Raw genomic sequence first — 23442 nt, 5'->3', positions numbered from 1 at the left:
ACACACACACACACACATCGCTTCCTTCACCAGCCTGTTATGCAGGTGGGGGACAGGGCAAGCGGGGGGGCACTTTCTGAGTGAAATTCACACGGTGCAAAGCCAATGTGATACAGACACACACCGCGATGAACAGGAAGGTTTGCATTGTAATTAAGGCGGTGAAAGCACAGTGTACGGGGTCATGCAAGTTAAAAGAGTGGGGGGGGGGGGGGGGGGAAGAGGGGGGAGAAGGAGTGGAGACAACTTTTAAGAAGCCAGAGATACACAGCTGTGAAGCTCGGCGGACTGGTCGGTTATCCTTGGCACTGAAAACTACTGCCTACGTTGTTTTTTTCCCCAATGAGCCAATGAGATTCACCGGCCAGCATCGGCTACAACCTACGAGAACCTAAGCCAACCTTCGACCTCCTGGCAACCCAGTAGGACTTTCTGGCGACCCAACTACGGCACGAGAATTCTCGCTACTCTCCATGGCGGCTTCATTCTGGTCGCCACTAATTTTTCAACTAGTTCCCAGAATGCGGTAACTCCTCACGACCATGAAGGCGACTACCTGGCAACCACCCGCAAACATGTGGCGATCGCATAGTCTCCTGCAGTCGCCTAAAAAGTTGCCTAAGTGGGACAGGCCCATTATACTGCAACATGGTGTTCCATTAGAACACTAAGTTTCACTTTCTCATGTCACAGCTTACCAGAGGATTTAGCATCTGATGATAATTCTTGCTTTCATTTATTTCTATTTGAGCACCTTATAAAGCAAAAGGGCATTAAGAACATATTTACTTCACTATATCATCTCTGATCAAATGGTGTTCTGGGAAGCTATCACAGAAGTATAGAAGGAACAAGTATTTGGTGATGCTTGTGTCAACAAAGTCGTCTATTGGAAAATGTTTTGTGGAACTTCTGAACACAAATTCCATAACAGGTTATACACATGCTGATATGTGGTAATACATGGATGGCTTTGATCTCCATTGACCTTAGTTCATCCAACAGAAAAGGGAAGAGAGGCAGTTGAAATGAAATTAGGAGAGGATGGAGAGGAACTTTTAAAATAACATAAATGCGTTCATGTGCAACACCACCTGCCAAATCTTATTCACTGTGGTATGTTGATATAGTTCACGTGGTGGAAACAAATACATTGTGATCGTAGGAGAGAATTAGAAACGTGCGTGTAAATCATTTAACTTCTAGAAATATGTAAGAGAATGTCAAATTGTATGATTATTATTGCAATCTAAATGTTGATTCAGTGGAAGAAACAACCAAAAGTCCACTGAATTGAGATAAGAAGTAATAGAAACATAGAAATTAGGTGCAGGAGTAGGCCATTCGGCCCTTCGAGCCTGCACCGCCATTCAATATGATCATGGCTGATCATCCAACTCAGTATCCCGTACCTGCCTTCTCTCCATACCCTCTGATCCCCTTAGCCACAAGGGCCACATCTAACTCCCTCTTAAATATAGCCAATGAACTGGCCTCGACTACCCTCTGTGGCAGGGAGTTCTAGAGCTTCACCACTCTCTGTGTGAAAATGTAATGTCTAAATAAAGCTAGGAGACTGATATAATTCCAAAAACACGTTCCTTTGAGAAGATCAAAATGATTCAAAACCTCTGTAGATGGATTGAATCTTAAATAACATGAATACACAAAACATTGAATAGACTATAGACATTAGGTGCAGGAGTAGGCCCTTCAGAAAATCATTCACGAAGCAGCTGTAAACAGTTGGGCCTGCGCTGACCAGACTACATGCCTTTCTTACAGTCGCCTACATCAGGATATAGGCAGTAAGCCAGGAAATACAATGCCTACCAGACCCATGGTATTCTGCCTACTGATATCACCCAGTAGAAACTGAGTCATTTATTTGGGAAACCCTTGAATTCTGAAAGGCAATGTGAAGGAAAGTGAGGCCCACTTTCATGGAATTTACCACTCCTGCCAACAACATTTTACTCTTCTCTCTTTTCTAATACCTTTTGCCTTATCACCTTTTGTCTTTGTCACTTACTCCACCCATCTGGCAATCAACCCCCCCCCCCCCCCCCCCCCCCCACCCACCCGTATCCACCTGACACTTGTGTTCAAAAGGGAACTGCAGAAAATTGCTGGGGAAACTCAGCGGGTGCAGCAGCATCTATGGAGCGAAGGAAATAGGCGACGTTTCGGGAAGAAGGGTTTCGGCCCGAAACGTCGCCTATTTCCTTCGCTCCATAGATGCTGCTGCACCCGCTGAGTTTCCCCAGCAATTTTGTGTACCTCCCACCTGACACTTGCCAGGCTTTTTCCTGCCCCCATCTCTCTTTTCCAAATTTCTCCAATCAGTGAAAAGAAGGGTTCCGACCTGAACCCCCACAGATGTTGTCTGACTTGCTGAGTTCCTCTTGTACTTTGTGTTATTATAAAGGCATCTATGGTTCTTCTTTAAAGACACATTAATCAGTTCCAATCTTATCACCAACTACAAATAGTATGATTCTCTTCACTTTTGTTAGTTTCTTGCATTTTCAAAATACCATGTTTAAACAGAACACAACTGCCAGAGACCTAGGGTTGATCCTGATTATGAATGCTGTCTGTATGGAGTTTGTACTTTCTCCCTGTGACTGTGTGGGCTTTCTCTGGGTGCTCCAGTTTCTTCCCATTTTCCAAAAACGTGCAGATGTGTACATTACTTGGCTTCTGTAAATTGTCCACTAGGGTGTAGGATAGAATTGGTGTACAGGTGTGGACTTGGTGGGCCAAATGGCCTGTTTCCATGCTGTATCTCTAAATTAAACCTCAAAATATTAGCCAAATATTACATCTGACATACATCTGGAATCGAAGTTGGAGTAATTTTGTGATCCTGCTTTGTGTTGTCATTGAAGATTCAGAGCCGACAAGTAAAGACTTTCATGATCTGACAAGATTGAGTCTAACATCAAATTTGAAACGTAATTTGAGTCTGAAATCTATTACTTGGCCCAGGTTTGAATTGTAATAATGTGCAGGCTCGTAAATTGTAGGGATGTTTGTGCCAAGAGAGAATTGTATTTGTAATGCTTTTTACAGAAACTTAATCTAATTACAGAAACTTAAGCTTTTTATTTTTCCAAAGAAGAAGCTCCACACCATGGCACTGTGTGTCTCTCTCCGACACCCAAACTCACTCTTATTCAGTAAACCAGTGCATGCCTGTGGAAGGAGGATGGAAAAGAAAAGCCCAAAGAACCAAAATTTGAGGCTTCAGAAGGGAATGCAATTTTTTTTAATCGTTATGCAATTAACGAAGTAAGCAAGAAACACCAAATTAGTAACTAGCAATGCCAACCCAAGTATTCTCAGTCCTTTCACTGACCACAATTATTCAGCAATGAATGCACATTCCCAGCCACAACATAGAAGACCACACGTGATTCTGTTTTATCCACATCCATGTCCTCATCAATTTTCATCCACCAGGTAATTTTCTCTCCAACCCCAGACCAACTGGCAACAATAGATATTCTGTCCTTATTCTACACACAAGGATTAGGAATAGTAGCAGAAGACATGATAAATGCATTCTGTAAATTGGGTATCTTGCTGCCATACTTTTTTCAACATTCTTGAAGGTAAAATGCATTCATCTCACAACAACTGCATATGTTAGTCTGCCTTGCAACATTCGACCAATTTCAATAGAACAGCAGTTTATGCTTTGCTTTCGTGACTAAACAGCCTGGACAATCAGTCATGCCATTCCTAGTGAACTTCTGCATAGATGCCAGCTATATTGTGCTGCATCCATCCAATTATTGAGAAGAGGACTACCATCTAACATCTACTGTGTCCTGCGCACATCAGCCATCTAATCAGCCAACACCAAAAGAAAGGGAGCAGACGGGAGAAGGTTAAAGGCAACATGGGGGCAGGGTCAGGTTAAGATGATCAGCTGTTTCTGTACTCCAACATGTTCCAACATTCCAACATTCATAGGCTACTCTCCAGATAAGATAAGCCAAAAGATCCACCTTGCTTGGGGGAGGATACATAAAGGGCTGTTCCAGCTGGTGCTCACCCTGACAACGGTCAGTGGCAGGCTGAGAGGAATGAAGCCCATGGCTGTGCCTCAGATACCCCTGCACTTAACCACTCCACACCTGAACCTCCAGCTTGGTCCTTGTGCTGTGGAAGTGGCCGTCCACACACAACTTCCTCCTGCACTACAAACATGGTTCCTTAGGTTTTATACATCAATATACAACATGCTTCCACTAGATGTGATCAGATAACAAGTGAGAGAAATCAATCCAGCCGATTCCAATTTTATAAAGATGTCTGCACACAATGCTCCTAGAGTGAATAATGTTTGGCTGATGAAAAGTTGCTGACTTGATATGCAGGAGACAAAGATCCCCATGAAGAGGGACCATGAGCAATTCTGGAAAAGTGTTTGTGTGTGTGCGTGTTTGCATGTGTGGATGCGTGTGTGTGAAACTATGTCAATCCAAGACCCAGGCTGGTGCATTAGCATCCCTGGTACTGTGTTAAAGGGGAGCTGACTGAGTTAATCTCGCACACTCTGTGCTGTTCCAAGCTGGTACTGAGACCTATGAGGCCAAATTGTTCAACCCATGGACAGTCAGAATGGGAGAGGCTGTTGGTCCTTACCATTGTTCCTAGTTAAAAGGTGGCCAGGTTAGTGGAGTCTCTCTGTGACTGTTGAACCTGAGGGATAGCATTCTGAAATATAAACATTAAATGCTGGACACATCAGATAACATCTGTGGAAAGACAAACGGTTAGCATTTCAGGTTGAAGTCCCTTTCAGCATTTTGTTTATATTTCATATTAACAGCATTTTCATTTTTCTTTCAACACGATTGTGCACTTTAGTCCAATTGTGGAAGCATTTTAAACACCAGTGTAGCAGGTTGCACGGTTAATGTGTTTTAAATATGTCCTAACTCCAGGTAAATCCCATTGAAAATCTCAGCCGCCCTTCTCTAAGTGGGACTGGAGATGAGGCTGACTAAAGTGCACAGCTAAGAAATGTCTCCGAGCTTTCCCTGTTGAGAACTTGGGAGGGCCATCTGTGTGCATGGAGGCTGCTGTACGTGCTGTCCATGCACTGATAGTCAATGCTCATGTGGGGCCCAGCCGGACCCACTCAAGTCAGGGGTTTGGTATGTCAGGGGATGGACGGTGAGCACCAAATTGGCTGTAACACAGTTGGGTGATACAGTTACTTCAGCAATCTGAACTCGCCCTATATGATGATTGGGTAGCCTCTTGTTTGTGTTGCAATGCGAAATGAGACATTGTCCATCAGATAATGCTCTATGGTTGGCATCTGGAAATGGAACTATCCACTGTTTACACATTGTAAAGGTAAACTCCAGGCTCTTTGTAAAGCCTCATGCAGGCTCAGAGCTGGATTTCCAGATGCGATATAAACATATTTGTTACTCAAGCAGTCAGAGGTGGGGTACTCTGTAGTGAATATTTTACCTCCTGACAAATCAAAGCCTTTACACCATCCACAAGGCACAGTCAGGAGTGTAATGGAATACTCTCCACTTGGCTGAGTGACTCCACCAGCCTTCAGGAAGCTCAATATATCCAGGACAAAGCAGACCATTCACAACCATAAGTATTCACACTCTCTGACACCAGAGTGCAGCCACTGCAGTCTACACTGTCCACAAAATGCCCCCCAGTTACTCACCAAGGCGCCTCCCAAAGAGGAGCTTCAAGTGCATACAGGCAGCACCCGTAGTCAGTATCGAATATCTCTGGCGCTTTAAGGCAGCAACTCTACTGCTGCACCATTGTGCCGCCCAAACTGCTTCTTTACAGTTTTCATCTCAGTCCTTAGCAGCAGAACTCATGTGAAACTTTGCCTTCTCGACAGATATGGAAATATGTGAGAGAATCGTTCTGCATGTCTCCAGCAGGAGCTGCCATTGCACTCATTTTGCTACAGAAAGGAGAAATAACACGCAACCAGCATTGAATTGTAAACCCGATAGTAAAACAAAGCTGAAGGAACAAGAAAATGGATGCCCAGAACATTAACCATCGCCACTGCGATTTAAGCTGTCACCTCCCTCTGCTGCCCCCCTCCACATTACAACAATAACTTTTTTGTATGCTCATCATGTGCAGTATATTTTTCTCTGCCAAGCTGTCAGTTCTATTCATTTTCTTTCGCAACCACCATTTAAAATATTTTCGAGCACAAATGACATGAATAGCCTTCCTGGCAAGTCTAAGCAAGGCTTAACTAATTTAGCTCTCGGTGGAAAAGGGTTTTTTTGTGATTAAATTCCCCCACTCAGTTATTATTGTGTCCAGGCACACTCCATAATCTCCGAAAAGGAATAAAAGCTTTGAGCCAAGCACAGAATATGCAGAGACTTCTGTTTTTCTCCTGGCTTGATTATTTCCCCATACAAAGCACATTTTATTGCAAAACATGTTTTAATTCAGAACTATTCCCAGATGGGAAAGAATGAATGCAATTAATACCCTTTAGTTTCACTTCAACAGGTGACCACGGTTGGTGCTGACAAGCTCAAAATTAATTATAAAAGTCATCCTTTTCATGACCAGTTCATAATCACACTGACAGCCTGTACCAAGCTTCTCTCCCACACTTTAACAGCCAGTCAAACACGCACACATCCCCCCAGCTATTCAATTCCTGTCCAAGAAAAACATACGCTTGGTGGGGCTGTCTATTTCCCCCCAAAAAACATCAAGGATATTAAGAGGAAAATTAAAAGCTCAATGAAAGAGAGTGCAAGACTCCAACTCATTCTTTCCCAAATTCTGTCCCACTGCATCAAGGCACGGATGTACGACAGCTGCTTCAAACTTGGAAGACAGTGAAGGAGACTTTGATACACACAATTTCTTCTTAGCTAAGTGGCTGCTCAAATGCAGGGTTAAGAGTTTTATCAAGAAGTGGCATCATAAATTTCCACTTTTCCCTAAATAAATTTGTTTTTTTAAAAATGATTCACAACTATCACTTTATCTTGGTGAATTAACAATTCCTCTTCCATCATGCCCTATCTGGTATCTCTAAGGATAAAAATCCCCCTTCTATACAAAGCTATTTCTATACCACTCTGAAAGGGCAATCGAAATATTTTTAGTACATTTACTTTAATTTAACTCATTTCATCTGAAAAAAATTTGACCAAAATGTTATTATGTATAAAAATACTTCGTTTTTATACATGGTCTTGGTATTTTAATACTAGGTGTACAATGATATGATACATACGCATGCATGGATACAACTTAAAATAAAAAAAACAAAATGATGCAAAACTTATCACATGTAGCAACAAACTTTAAAAATAATTGTAACTGCCGATCGGAATGCCTGTTGATGTTTAGTAGAGAGTAGAGTGTTTAATTTGTTCATGATATATGTATTTTTATTTCTATTTATTTTTCACTGCACACTGAATGGACACTGGTTGAGCAACGTTTTTTTGTTTCCTCTGGGTATGTGAGTACTTAGGAAAATGACAATAAAGATATACTACTATACTACTAACACAGTATCCATTTCTTTATTACATTACCAGGATAGGATATGGCACATTCTCTTTGATGCCTGTGCAGTGTTGGCATAGTATGTGAGTTCACTGAGCTGTATTATTTAATAAAATGCACCATTAAAAACAAAAGGAGAATTTCATGCAGCTCAGTGAGTATTATTATTTGCATGACTTCCAGGAGAAGATTCTGTAGCCACCTCTTTCCAAAACAGGCATTATTTGTAGAACTATTGATTGTGGGAGGAGAGGGACAGGAAACAGGGTTAACCCTCATCTCTTTTTAAAAAAAATAAAGGAAATAGTATTTGTCACATTCATGCCTCAGTTAACAAAGTGGATTAAGCTTTGAACTGTTAAGCATAAGGGTTGTTCTCATTTTAAATGAAACTTCCTAGAAAAATATTGGCTCTTTTGTCAAGAGGACAAGATGTTTAACAAGTTCATTATATAAAACCACAGCAACAGCAGCACTGAAATACACTGTTTTGCTTGATGTTTGATATTCAGATGAATATTTGGGGAAAGATGAGCTTTGAGTTCAAATACTTTTTAAAGTGAATTTCCTGTACCGTACTATGTTCTATGAGTTAGCAGAATTACGCCCTATTTAATCATATATTCGCTGGTACCATAAATTAAAATGTTTTAAGTTATTTTTTATTCCTGGGTAACAACCTCTGATGATGAGAAATGGGATGTGATAGTGTTCATTTGCTTCTATTCTTTGTTGCTCTCTATATTTGAAAATCATAAATGGAAAATATCTTTAAAAATAAACAATTCAAATCAACAACATACATAATAACAAATACACATGAACAACAACAAAAGTGTCAAATGATAAAACAATTAACATTCCATGAAATGGAAATAACTTTAGGCACAAACAATAGAATAAATGATAAAATACAATCAAAACAAAAAGGTACCATAATTTTATTATTTCAATTAAAATAAGAAAAAAAAAATTTAAACCTAAGCACAGGAAATTTAGAAAGTTATTTTACAACCAGACTCTGCTCTGAATCAAACATAGTGAAGAAAAACATCCAGCAAGTCTTATGGGCCATTACATTAATTATAACCCTTGCCATGTAGTATTGAATTCACCCATCAAAAGGAAGTGCAGTGGAGCAGCAATAATGAAGTCAAATGTGTAATTCGTTTTAGCACTTTTGTCATGCAATTAAAGAAGCAGTATCCCTTTTGGTACATTTCCTTAAAATCAAATCTGCATGACAGCCTTCTCCACTGGTTTCACCATTCCACAATATGCCGTTGTCTTCCTATAAAATTTAATAAAACAAAAGTGAAGATAGGCTGCAAAACCTGTCCAATATTCACTGGATTAGTGAAAAGGATTAGTCTTCCATTCCCCTACCACGCCTTCCCTCCAAAGACGCACACATTTATTTCCCAAAACATAAGATAAAAATCAAGATACGGATTCTGGACTTAGTTTCAGAAATATTTTTCAGCATTGTGATACATAAGGCTGAATTTAATGTTAACAGAATGTTAAATGGTGTGAAAGATCAATCAAAGTAAAATGAATCAAAACAACTTGAACATGCTTGAATTAGTACCCTGTACTCATTAACTGGAATCTCTATATCTCATTGTTTCAGCCTAACCATTTTAGAACGCGTTTGTTACCTATACTTTTAATATTTATAGCATTTGATTTAATCACTTTGTGGAAAGGTTTATAACAAGGATTTATGCCTAATAATCCACCAATCATTTTAGTAACCACGTGACTTGGCCATAACAATTGCTTAACACAGTAACATTCATTAACCTTTGAACTCTTTAGTATCCCATTCAACAAATTACTCTCAAAGTTTGCTCACCACGTTTCTTTCCTCTCTTTTCAAAGGCCGAGTTGCACAAACAACTATTCCATAACAAATCCTCCAGTACCTTATCCAAGTGATCAGACTTCATGTGTAAACCGGATTATTTGTATGTCATACAAATAGAATTTACAGCTCAAGAAAGTTGATCCACCGGGTGGCGCCAGTCAACAGTCTGTCTGTCCCTTCCTTCGTTGTTGTTTTAATAGTATGTGTTAAATGTATGTTTTTAGTGTTCTTTAGCTTGTTTTATGTGAGGGTGGGGCATTGGGGGAAACTTTTTTTTAATCTCTTACCTCGACAGCGATACGATTTTTTCCAGTATTGTATCTCCGTCCGCACTACGGCCTAACATCGAGGAGTTGGCGGTCTTTGCGGGAGACCGGCTTCGGGAGCTCCAACCACGGGAGCCTGTGGCTTTCCCATTGTGGAGCTCGCGATCCCTTTGCCAGGGATCAACCTCGGAGCTCCAACCGTGGGAGCCTGCAGACTTTAACATCGTGGAGCTCACGGTCTCTGATTAGAGACCGACTTCGGGAGCTCCAAGCCGCAAGAGCTTCAACTGCCCCGATGCGGGAGTTTCGATCGCCCTGACAGATGGTTCGACTGCCCCGACCGCAGGAGAATAAAGAGGAAGAAGTTTGGACTTTACTGCCTTCCATCACAGTGACAAATGTGGGGAATCCACTGTAGTGGATGTTTATGTTAACTTATGTAGTTGTGTGTCTTGTTGCTTTTTTTAAAGTGTGGCTGTATGGTGATTCGCATATGACTGTACCTTAATTGGTACACATGACAATAAAAGACCTTTGAAACCTTTAGAACCCACTAGTCTGTAGTAATGTTGATGCTTTACATTAGTCTCCTCCCAGCCTTTTAAATGACAGAATCAACGTTATTTTTTATTCCATATCCAAACAGTATTCATGGTACAGCAATGTTAGTTCCGATAGTGTGGACCCAGCTTTGTCAGGCATCAGTTAACCTTGGAAAGAACATGGATGAATCCTACTAACTTGGTCTCCTATCATATGGCATATTGAGTTACTGAGTATTAGAGGTTGGCCGCACCATAATAACAATCCCTGTTCTCCAAATGCTAACCTTGTCATTGCTGCAGTGTAAGAAAATGTATTGAATTAATGTTTTGATGAACAGAGAAAAACATGCACCAATTGCATTTACTGGGTATAGATTATCAATAAAGTATGTTTTTGAAATCACAAATTGAGCACAAAGTGGAAATAGTGGCATTTATATTTTTTAATGTTTTATCTTTTATAGGTCATCCTGAAGCACTTCTCGCCTTGACAATGCTGATATGAAAAAACGTTTATTTAACAGCGCAGTTCTCCTAGACTACTGCTGTGAAGAAAATACAGCTTAGATTTTGTGCTAAACCCCTAAAGCGAACATGAACAACTTTTGAGACAGAAGCAAGGATGTTATAATTGAACACAGATAACCTGTATGTAGGCATCTTGAGGTATCCAGCCTCATTGCCCAATGTTTGATGGTCCACCATTACCTGGTCCACAATGGAGTGGGGTGGCTGTAATAACTATAGTGGACGTGCGGGCTATTCAACAGGAGCGGGAATTGCAGATCTACTATTAATTTGCTTCATGATTGAAAAGACAATGATGCAGCAGAAAACTAAATTTTCCATCATATTCTGCAGCGATGCTGCCAGGTTTCTATCCAATATCGGGAAGGGAAATAATCCATATAGCATATCTCAGACTTTTAGAGTTGAAGTATTGCTCTCAGATCAATCGTTCTACTATAATCAGCTGCCAGTGCAACAAATTAACTGTGCTTGCTGAACATGAAATTCACAGTTCTGCTGTGAAACATGGATGATTCAACTCCAGAATGTGCTAAACTGCTTGCACTTTAACAGCAGGAAGAATATCCAATGTCCGAGGGAGTTAAAGTATCAGGTTTATTGTGAGATGTATTGCTGATGAAGGAAGCCTAATCTGATGGATGGATAGAATCCTCAACAGGGGAGATGAGGAGGAACTTTGAGTATCAGGTAATGACTTAGGATTTGTGGAAGACATAATCAGCTGCTGGTGGCATTGAAGTCTTGACTCATGATGGGGGAAGCCCAAGCAGGTCAGAGGAGATGTCGAGGAAACCTGCGGAGAGGGGCAGGTAGATAACATAAAGACCGAGAGTCATAGAGTCACACAGCAAGAAAACTGGCCCATCAACCCAACAAGTCCATGCCAACCAAGTTGCCTCATCTAAGCTATTCCCATTTGCCCACATTGGGCCTATATCCCTCTGTTATAATATCTGTCTCAACTGCTTCCTCTGGCAACTCATTTGATATATCCACCACTGAGTGAAAAAGTTGCCCCTCCGGTTTTTATTAAATATTTCCACTCTCACCGTAAACCTATGTCTTTGGATTTTTGATTCCTCTACCCTGGGAAAAAAGACTGTGCATTCACCTAACTGTAGGTGTTTCCAAGAGCCGAAGCCCACAGCTCCACAGCCATTCTGCGTTTTGATGAAGTTGATCTCACATCCATTGAAAAGTGGTTTCTTCACAATTGGCTGATCATCAGCAGGCTTAGCATTGATGGGTAGACTTTGCAGAAATGGCATCTGAATGTGTACAGACACTCTCAGACACCATTCCAGGTGCATAGAGGACCCAAAATCACTTCAATGACTTGCACACATGATGTTTAGTTTAGTTTAGTTTAGAGATACAGTGCGGAAACAGGCCCTTCAGCCCACCGGGTCCACGTCGACCAGCGATCGCTGCACATTAACACTATCCTACACCCACTAGGAACAATTTTTACATTTACCAAGCCAATTAACCTACAAACCTGTACGGCTTTGGAGTGTGGGAGGAAACCGAAGGTCTCGGAGAAAACCCACACAGGACACTGGGAGAACGTAAAACTCCGTACATACAGCACCCGTAGTCGGGATCGAACCCGGGTCTCCAGCGCTGCATTCGCTGTAAGGCAGCAACTCTACCGCTGCGCCACCGTGACGCACATAATTTTTTCCATTGATAGGTTTCAAAAAACTGTCTATCCGAAAGAGCACATGTTTTTTGTGCTACACAGCAGCATTTCTAGATTGGATTTAAATAGCCCAAAATGAATAAAGGTATTTAAGCTTTTCTGATTGGTTAATGGGATGTAATAAATGGTTAATGGGATGTAATAAATCTAGACATGAGGATTTCTAAGAAAACAGATACATTTGTTGCTAATTGACATATCCCCATAATTCCAGAGACATGAATCTTAGGATCCAGCTTCATATGACCATGTTACCTGGCTACCCAGCATTTAGTGGCAGCAATAAATGGATTTTCAATTATTTTGTCCAAGTTGGTTTTATTTCTTTTGCATTATATTGATTACTTGTCAACACAGGTTATTTCACTTTTGAGTGTCTCCTTTGTTATACACACCAAATTGCAAATATATTCTTTTTGCATTACTTCTCTCAATAATCTCAATTTTATTGTCATCAGATATTGTCTGCTGGTCAAATTTACTCTTTCCCCACACTTCAATAAAACTCTTTACGATCACTCAGCATGTCTATCTTCCTGCTATTGGGTATCACCTTACTGTCATACACTGCAAATTTCTCTTAGATTCCATCTTTCACTGTTGACCTCAACCCACTGCCAAACTCTCTTCATTTAGGAAAATACATTAAGGGAAATAATGAGACTGGGACAGATGTGTTCATCCAACATTGTTGAAATTACTGACCACAGTAATTCTATGGAAATGTTGAAAAACTGGCAGCTCAGAATATCACTCTCAAATTTGGCTGCCCCTAGAATTTGTCCTTGTATTACCCCATCACTTGATTGCAGGCAGGCAAAACAGGATGTTAACCAGAGGATCCGCAACAGATGTGATCAGAGTAGACTGTGTCGATCAAGGTTGGATCACCCCCCACCCCAACACCTTCCCTAACCTTTTCTGTGCATTAATTCACCTCACTTCCAACAATCTTCCTGGTGGATTAAAGTTAATGTAAAAGATAAATGGGAACTCTTTAATATACATCACCTCCACTCCAGAGTCATGCACATCCAACTTCACTCATCAAATATATATAAACATTCTGAAGCTAAGTCCCAAGTCATCATCAATTCATTCACAACAGCACAGGCGATTAGGAGCTTTTTACACTCAACATCACCAATGCAATGATTCCCTACCATCACTGCTCTCCAATGATAAAAAATTCCACAACAAATCCTTGATAAACACAAGGAACTGCAGGTGCATTTTCATGCACACCTCTCTCTTGACCAAATAAACTTAAGGCCATTATCAGAACCTGTCGCTGTCAATGAGCTGAATGAGTGACACAGTTTCACATTTCATCTGATTTGGCACAACTATCAGAAACTTCTGTGTGAAATGCAGCACTAATTTGTTTTAAAACTCAGAATGTTAAAGAACATAGAAGGAAACAACATTTCCGATGTTCAAAAGTAAGTGTTTTAACAATTTGTAACATTAATTTATACTTTAAATAGTTACCCCTTATATTGATGAAACTACCAGGAACAAAATCATGAATCTTTAAGCTATTTAGCACAGAAATCCACCCCACACTGACTATCAAAGTAGGGCGGCACAGGGGCACAGCTGGTCGAGCTGATGCCTCAGAGCACCAGAGAACTGGGTTCAATCCTGACCTGGGTGCTGTCTGTGTGGAGTTTCCACGTTCTCCCAGTGACCGCATGGATTTCCTCCAGGTACTCCGGTTTTCTCCCACATCCCAAAAGACGTGCGGGTATGTAGGTTACTTGGCCTCTATAAAATTGCCCCTAATGCATAGGGATTGGATGAGAAAGTTGGATAACATATAACGGGTGATCAATGGTCAATATGGACAGTGGGTGGATGGGTCAATTTCTATGCTGCATCTCTAAACTAAACTGAACATCATGCAACCATTCTGATCGTGTTTATTCTCTCGGATCCCAATCACACCCTCCCTCTCATTCTCCTGTCAATCACCGACACTGGAGACAGTACCAACTAACCAACATATCAACATAACTAAGACATATCTTAGGTATGAGTGCCTGTGGGAAACCTACATGGTCACAGAGAGCATTGAAGGTCGGGATTAAACCCGATCATTTGGAGCAGTGAGGCAGCAGCACTAACCATGGTCTTTACATCACTGCGCAGTCAAAGAAAGAACCAATATAAACTCTAATCTGCAAACTATTAAATTACATACTCTAAACAAGTCTTTGTAATTAATGCTCCACCTAGTGGATAAATTATTTGTAGCACTTTAATTAAATGGACTTCCCGCCTGGAATCAAACTCAAGAGATGAGACATCTTGACCCTGTTACCCTATTTGCACGTTGTACAGGCACAGATATTATCTGCTTTTTATTAAGATATTATAACTTATTATTATTATTACATGGACTTGGAACCTTGCAATTTTAAAGCATCATCAAATAACTTGCACGTAATGCATACTTTAAAAATGGTTGACTGTTATGCAAAAGTTGCAGCAGTCAATCTTTACAGTTAACACTCCACAATCTGCAAGAAGTGACCACCATTTTTGATATTGGTTGGGGTAAAACTGTTAATCAGAATTCCAAAATGTTCCTCTGCATTTCTTTAATCAGTACCATAGTGACAACTTGAATGTTGGTTTAATCTTTCATTCGTTTCCAAGCACCCTCCTGACCTCAGCTCGGATTGTAAACTCAAACCCTGGGATAACTGAAGGGCAAAATCTTGTGACATTGGAATGAGCACGATGCCAATTGAGGTGGGAAGACGGATCAAAATCATCTATCTGACGCAGAACTGAAACTGATATGATGAAATAAAGACGCTAGCTCTGAGCCAGTACTGCTGACGTCCAGCTGATCTTGTGAAAAAGAGAGGTTAGCTCAATCAGTTATTCAAAGATTTACCACTCAAATGTAATTTCAGGTGTTGATGATCATCGGTCAATTGCTAAGGGGGTCTCGAATATCATTTAATTGTCTTGATGTGCTGCATTACAGCAGGATTGTGGCTATTTTTAAGCCCATGGCTAGGCTCAGTACATTTTGGTGGCTTCTCCACTATCGATGGTCTACTACCCATCTCAAGGTGCTCATTCAGCTGAGTCATGGATTCTTTCAGGAGGTGGCTGGGCTATCAAACAGTGGGTGTTCACCAATCACAGGTAGCAGCATCCCAGGCCAATATGCTGGTAGATTTGAACACCTAATCTAACACCGCAGTTCGAACAATTTAATGCAAAGTGAAATAACGACATACTTAAAACTCAAGATAAAAAGCAGAGCAGGAACTTTAATCTCCAGATAGAAGCCAGCTGCAGGCTTGATGCTCCATCAGAGAGGGGCCCATTTCAATGAAACTGTTTCTCTCTCCACACAGGATGCCTTATCTGCTGAGTATTTCCAGCTCAGTCTAGTCCACTTTAATAACCATTAACAGTCAACGATGCATAATATGCATCGTCGCCACATTTATACCACTAAGTGAGTGAGACATCATCTGTGGCTGATCCGACCACAGTGAAACTTTTATTGGAAAGAAGGACAAGGAGCAGTAGGTTTGAATGTTTCTTGTGGAGTCAGGAAGGGCTGCTGCACTATTCCAGGTTTCGCAAGCACTGCCTCCTTCCCACCCATCAGAACCATCCAAAGCTGCTGCAGCTCCAGCGGGTGGCCTCTGCAGTGCCCGCTCGGGTCCTTTTCAGGTGCACAATTGGCTGGCGGTACACGAGTGTCACCCAACCATGCAAACCGGCTGGCTCTTCTGCAGGTCGCTGGACAGAATGCTTGATGGTTATTTATGTGGAAATAGTGAGCGCTGTACATTCGACTGGGAATAAAAGCTGAGAAAACCTCCTGAGTTCAATTAATGTGCATACTTAATGATAAAATCAGTTTAGATTAATGACTCCGTCTCATCTCAGCTCTCTCACAATGTCAGCCGCAATAACTTGTTTAAGCCTGTGATCCCAATTATGATAGGTTTTTTTCCTCTTAATTAATAGCAATCAGCAACAACAACAAAAAAATGAAACATGCAAAGCTGTTAATAATGTTCATTGCTTTGTGATTGATTGATTTTTTTAATTTTAAGATTAGTACCCATTTCCCATGGTCAGTGTATGAATCACATAGGGCTATAGGAAGGGCCCGCTGGATAGAGGGATGTGTGGTCTTGTTGTCATGGCCATACTCTCTGAAGATGGGTATCGACCCGAAACGTTACCCATTCCTTCTCTTATGAGATGCTGCCTGTCCCACTGAATTACTCCAGCTTTTTGTGTCTATCTTCGATTTAAACCAGCACATCTTACACATGATGAGAGCAACAGGCACCGACCGTTCAGCTAGATTTTTGGGTCACATGAATCCAGGTGAATTCAGGGCACCAAAATGGCAGGAATATATGATCCTCCTAAATTTAGGTTTCTGAAAGTTGCTTCTATCTTTCAGGAGTCATCCAAGCGATAGGAAAGAATACAATAATTGGAGTGGGAAGAGCTGAACAAATTGTACTGCAATGGTACTTTTACATTCTATTATAGCTCAAAGAGAAAAAAACAGATAAATATTTGTAGATCCTATCCCCTTATTTTTGTATTAATATATTACTGAAACGTGACATGTTTACAGAACCAACTTGAAGTGCCTCGTGATATCACTGTGTGATACATGTTAGCAACTCCAAAATAAAGTGCATAAGTAAGATTTCTTCCAGCTGGTAAGTCTAATCAATGAAGCAATGTATAGCATAAACATGTTGTATTGCTTTTTTGATGCAGGTGGACAGACAGACATAAGCAAAGACATTTCTGACCTTGAAACTGATTTATTGATTATCTGGCACTCGTCTTAACAGAGAGAAAACTGAAACCACTGTTGTTGAATTATTAATGAAGGCACACGCAGCTTTTTTTCATTACCCCATGCATTCAGCATTTGAACTCACGTCTGTTCCCCAATAGGAACCAAAAGCATATCTTAGTGAGCTTGACAATTATTGTGTCTTCCTCCTTTTCTCCTATATGCATTCATTACAATGCATCTTCTACAGAAGCAATGTAACTACGATAATGGTCTTCCCCAATTTACCAATGCCCAATGTATGTACAGCCCGGACATCTGAGCGAGTGTTTGGGAGATCACCGGTACAGATTTGCCAAATGCTGCGGGGATCTTCTGCCGTGCAGGAACCCACCTCATGGCCACATTTCTGATCTGCAAACTGTTTGGGTTATGAACAGTTCGCAGGAATGGAACCCTGAAGTAATCTGGGGACAACCTATATTTTGTTTCTTACTTAATGAGAATAGTTATCCTCATTCTCCAAACTACTTCATATTTGAAATCATATTTTTATGAAATGTCAGAAGTGAATATATAATGGGCTAGAAGTTAATGCAGGTAGATTTTGGGGACAGCATTGATATATATCCCTGACAAAATAGAGATCACATTTGCAAATGATCATAGATGTATTGTTCTGCTAGTGATTAATGGAGATGATAACTATAAGCATGAAGCCACTATTTGACTACTTTATTAGAGAAAACAGGAGACAATGTACTATATATGCTATACATTGTATACTATACATGCTATTGTATGCTACAATGCTATAAAATGCATTATTATTATTATTATATTATAAATCTCCACTCTGAAGGTAACTGAGTTGTACTCAAGTGCTTAATGTTGATACTAGTTTTCCACAATGCATTTCCCAGCATTGAAATGTCCTTCACTTGATGAACTCAAGACACGTTCATAAAAGCAAACATAAATAATTAAGTAAACGTCCTTGGACTTTTTTTTAAATGATTGCACTTTAGATGTAACTTTCCAGTCTGAAATTGGGCTGAATGGTCTTCTGCGCTGCATTATTCTAGGATCTTGTCAAGATAATAATAATCTCATGAATCATCATTATGTTGTAACAAAGTGCAGGCAGTAATGTTGCAGCTACCCAGTGATGATACACTGTTCTTGATGACATTTGTCATCAGCAACACATTTTAATGCAGCAACAATTTTCTCAAACAATGACTTAATTTTTTCCAAGAATATTATTTGCAGTCTTGCTTATTTAGGCCCATTCCTAACAAAATAAACTGGATCCTTTTGCTTCAAATCATCAAGAGTTCATCAGTACATTCAAGGTGAATGCAGCATGGGTTCAGCTGAAATCAATACACTGAGACTCCTTTATGCAACTGCAATGGAAAAAGAGAGTTTCAGTGTAATAAAATTGTGGTTCACTTCTGAAGCAATTGCTATGTCTGGGTGGACATTTAAAAATAGAGTTCCATGTTACATAGTAATCTCAAGTTACAAGCCTATATTTAGCACGGCTAATGCCCAGCAGAGGGACAAAAAATACATTAAAAGTGGTCCAAAGAAACTACAGATTATCTGCATTTGCCTTCATCTTTGAGAGCTCTTCAGTTCCCAACTAGATCAAATTAACTTTTATAGATCTTACCTTTTATCGCAGTAACATAGTCTGACCTACGGTATATCTTACACAGATTGTGCACAAATGGATTATAAAAGATGCAACGGTTTCTTTATGCACTGATGGGGATTGAAATAGAGGAGCCCTCACTACTCACAAGGCATCAAGGTTTTCCTCACAAATAAACCAACAGGCTTTTTAATATTTATAACCTATGATTTATGTTTCTCAGATAATTACTTATAGTTAAGTCCACAATTGGACTTGATTATCAGGCAATAGTATTGATAGCCATCTTTATGATATTGAGCCAGACAGTGAGTAATAACTGATTAAAGAACAAAAAAGTTATTTAATCAGTTATTTCTCACCATCTGGCTCAATATCAGCAACATTGCATTTTGTCCACAATTTATCCACTTTACATGATTGAGGATTCATAAGAATGCTGGTAAGAGACAGAAACCTCTTTGGATTGTGCTGGATAGTGAGACAGAACCTCTTTGGATAGTGCTGGATAGTGTAAAGTCAATAAAGGAATGATTAAGCAGTAGTGTTGACAGAGATGCAAATCTTAGATCATTACTCAATACAATTTGATGCAGTCAGAATATTTAATCTATTAGTGAAACATGCAATTACCAGAGAAAGAGTTACTCAGTTAAAGCACTGCCAAAATAGAGTTGAGCAGCTGATAGAATCTTGTGCAGAGCTGAGCTATTGAAAGATGAGTTATTGATCTTGGCAGAACAATTGGGTGAGACGGAATTGAGCCGAGATGCTTGTTAGCGAGAAAAATGGATGGAGAATTGTGATTCGTTATCTCTCCAACAACTTTCAGTTACATATTTACAAAGTCATACATTTTTATAGCATAATAAAAGATACATTCAATGAAATTGTGTTAGTTATGAATTACCTTCCCCCTCAGTTTAATTGCACCTTTGCTTTGAAACAATATTCATATGTTGATCTACTTTACATTTAAAAGTACATAATGATTCTGCTTTTGTCAGTATTTTTAGAAAGGTATTGGAGATCCTGATAACCCTCTACACAGAACAGTTTCCACTGACCCTTTAGTTTTTTTCATAAATTTCTTGAGAAAAAGTCTTGCAATTAATGCACATCCACATAGAAAAGTTATTCGTAGAAGGAAATGACTTGAAAAGGGGAATTCCCTTTGTCCAATCAAAAGGGATATTCATTGAGCATTAAGATGATGATCTCATCATCATAATTTATAAGTCTGACAATGTAAACTGGAGAGCTACATTAATTATGTTGTCATTTGTTTCTGCATTTTATTGGGGGGTTTTCCTATGTTTTCATCAGTACCCTTTCTCACCAATTTAAAGGCAGGTTCCCTGAAGAATGTATTGTAAAAAGTGCATGAACAAATGCCAATGAAGTTCAAGTGCCCACTCTACTGATAATTTAAAACTTGAAGGACTGTGTTGTATAATTTATTAAAATGAATGCAGTATGTGACCAACCTGTATGTGCACAAAATGAACTATGACAGTAACAAAGTACAGTCATACCTCAATTTGATCAAAGGAGTAACTCAGCGGGTCAGACAGCATCTATTCCCGACCTGAAACATCACCTATCCTCTTTCTCCAGAGATGCTGTCTAACCCACTGAGTTACTCATGCACTGTGTGTATTATCTTTGGTATAAACCAGCATCTGCAGTTCTTTGTTTCGCAATTCAATCACATCAGCAATGAACGCTGGGTGCAAAACAACCAAAGAGAAATATGCATTTTTGCACACAATTGTGGCGAAATCAATCTATTTTTGCTTGTTAGCAATCAGATGGAAATTAGTTGACTTTAAATACACAATTTAAAAGTCACCAAGTTTAAGTTTAATTGAATTCATTATGATCCCATTCTACCTGTGAATCATGTTATGTTTGGATTCATACATCTGTTTGCTGACGATGTCCCCCATGATTGGAATGAATGCCAAACTCTCTCAAAAGTACTTCCATTGAAATTGTTGTTGGGTGCAAAGTAGCCTGATTCTTTGGAAACAAAGCTGGGAAATATAATTTTAGTTAATCTTTGCATTATATTGCTTCCAGGGGTTATTTAAGGTTGAACCTGCTCCTCACACAAAGCACAGTTCTCCTTCAAACCAATGATATTGAGGGAGTGCACCGTAGGTTCACCACGTTAATTCCCAGGATGGCAGGACTGATATATGATGAAAGAATGGGTCGACTGAGCTAGTATTCACTGGAATTTAGAAGGATGACAGGATATCTTATAGAAACATATACAATTCTTAAAGGATTGGACAGGTTAGATGCAGGAAAAATGTTCCCGATGTTGGGGGAGTCCAGAACCAGTGGTCACAGTTTAAGAATGAGTAGGCCATTTAGAACTGAGATGAGGAAAAACATTTTCACCCAGGGAGTTGTGAATCTGTGTGATTCTCTGCCACAGAAGGCAGTGGAGGCCAATTCATTTGATGTTTTCAAGAGAGAATTAGATATAGCTCTTAGGGCTAAAGGAATCAAGGGATATGGGGGGAAAAGGCAGGAACGGGGTACTGATTTTGGATGATCAGCTATGATCATATTGAATGGCGGTGCTGGCTCGAAGGGCCGAATGGCCTACTCCTGCACCTATTTTTCTATGTTTTCTATGTTTCTAGAAATAGAAACAAAAAGTGAACAGAAAGATTTAAGAATTAAAGGAGGAATATCCAGATAGCAGGACTGAGACTGTTGAAAACTGAAGGAGTGGGGTTTGGAAGTTTATTATGCCCGATTCAAAAGACAAAAAGGCACAAGGGCATAGACACGGATGATCTGGAAACATTTTGGCTGTGGTTCTGCATGCTGCAGCTTGTAATGACAAATAAAGACCTTGATATGATACATTACAGGACAAAAAGCAGTGAAATTGTCAAGGTCAGTTCTCAGTTCAAAAGCAATGCAAAGAAAAATAATCTGTGCTACCTGATACTGGATAGCAAGCATATCGATTCTGTTGCTTTAGAAGCTAACGTTCCTCACAAAAGACCAAGAGTCATTTGCTACTGCCACCAAGCAGGAAGAATTGGCCGGTGGTAATTGCAAGGACATATAGGCTTACGTAAGATTATATCTGTGAATCGTGGAGAAAGGACAATGGGAGGTGTCTACTTGTGTACCTTTACTAATGTAACACAGACCATTCAGCGCCTTTTAGATTATTAGAAAATAAGTCACATAGGTTTAAGGTGAAGGGGAAAAGATTTAATAGGTATCTGAAGGGTAACTTTTTCCACACAAAGGGTGGTGGGTGTATGGAACAATCTGCCAGAGGAGGTGGTTGACGCAGGGACTATTGCAACGTTTAGGGAACATTTAGGCAGGTACATGGATAGGAAAGATTTGGAGGGATATGGACCAAACACAGGCAGTTGGGACTAGTGCAGATGGGACATGTTGATCGGTGTGGGCATGTTGGTCCGAAGGGCCTGTTTCCACACTGTATGACTCTATAAGTCATACTGAGTTTAATAGTTACTTTAACTATTCAGCAGAGTGCACCCAAATTAATTTTTTTAATTAAGATGAAAGAGGATAAAGGTATGGTACCTAACTAAAACTACACCTAGATTTTTACATTTAGTTCTACAAACATCCTTTAACATCCTTAAATGGCACAACAAAATTCACACATGAGCACTTCTCATGTTTGGTCACAATGTAGTCATCCAGAGAGTTGTGGATTTGTGGAATTCTCTGCCCCAGAAGGCAGTGAAGGCCGATTCACTGGATGAATTTAAAAGAGAGTTAGATAGAGCTCTTAGGGTTAGCGGAATCAAGGGATATGGGGAGAAAGCAGGAACGGGGTACTGATTGTGGATGATCAGCTATGATCACATTGAATGGCGATGCTGGCTCAAAGGGCCGAATGGATTACTCCTGCACCTATTTTCTATGTATCTATATGTAAGTCCATTCAGTCCATGAGTAATATTTCATGAAATTCAAAACACCAATCAAAATTAGCACTGAATGCAAGTCCAACATATTTTTCAGCAGGTTTTAATAATCTATCAATTAAGTGATTAGTATTTGCAGGCTAAACTAATTCCACCCCTCCCCTTACCCCACCTATCCACCCAGCCTCCGCAAGAATACATTTTTATTCAGAATACACGGATGGAACTTAATTGTAATTTTCTTACCTTTCATTCCAAACTTTGAGTGTTTTCCAAACTTGACGATACCTAACCCTAGTGATATCCCAGTGACGATCAGTAATGAAATCCCAAGGATAACATACATCTAAAACAAAAAAAACATTTTGGAATTAGGAAACACAATAGTTTGGATTGTACGTTATTCTGAAATTAGACAACTAAATCTGCTGTACAGTTTTTTCTGTATATTTTTCACTTTGGAAATAAGCTGCATTCCTGCATTTACTGTTCCTTGCGTCTCTCTAGTTAATGCATATACCAAGCGTCTCAATCTAACTGGAACTCATGGAATTTGAATTTCTTTGAAATGT

The 23442-nt window shown here is 39.8% G+C and overlaps 1 protein-coding gene across 1 annotated transcript in view; it reads right to left on the bottom strand.

Annotated features, from left to right (window-relative positions):
- Positions 1 to 23442, bottom strand: part of ntrk2 (neurotrophic receptor tyrosine kinase 2) — a 217695-nt gene that overhangs the window by 128645 nt on the left and 65608 nt on the right. Inside the window, exon 11 of the mRNA XM_033017664.1 lies at positions 23117 to 23216. Within this exon, the coding sequence (XP_032873555.1) occupies positions 23117 to 23216 (100 nt within the window). The remainder of the gene's footprint in view (positions 1 to 23116; positions 23217 to 23442) is intronic.

The sequence above is a fragment of the Amblyraja radiata genome, chromosome 3 (assembly GCF_010909765.2).
Source record: "Amblyraja radiata isolate CabotCenter1 chromosome 3, sAmbRad1.1.pri, whole genome shotgun sequence".
Taxonomy (NCBI): Eukaryota; Metazoa; Chordata; class Chondrichthyes; order Rajiformes; family Rajidae; genus Amblyraja; species Amblyraja radiata.
The sequence above is the reverse complement of the archived record's forward strand: the minus strand, read 5'-3'. Positions and strand labels throughout refer to the sequence as shown.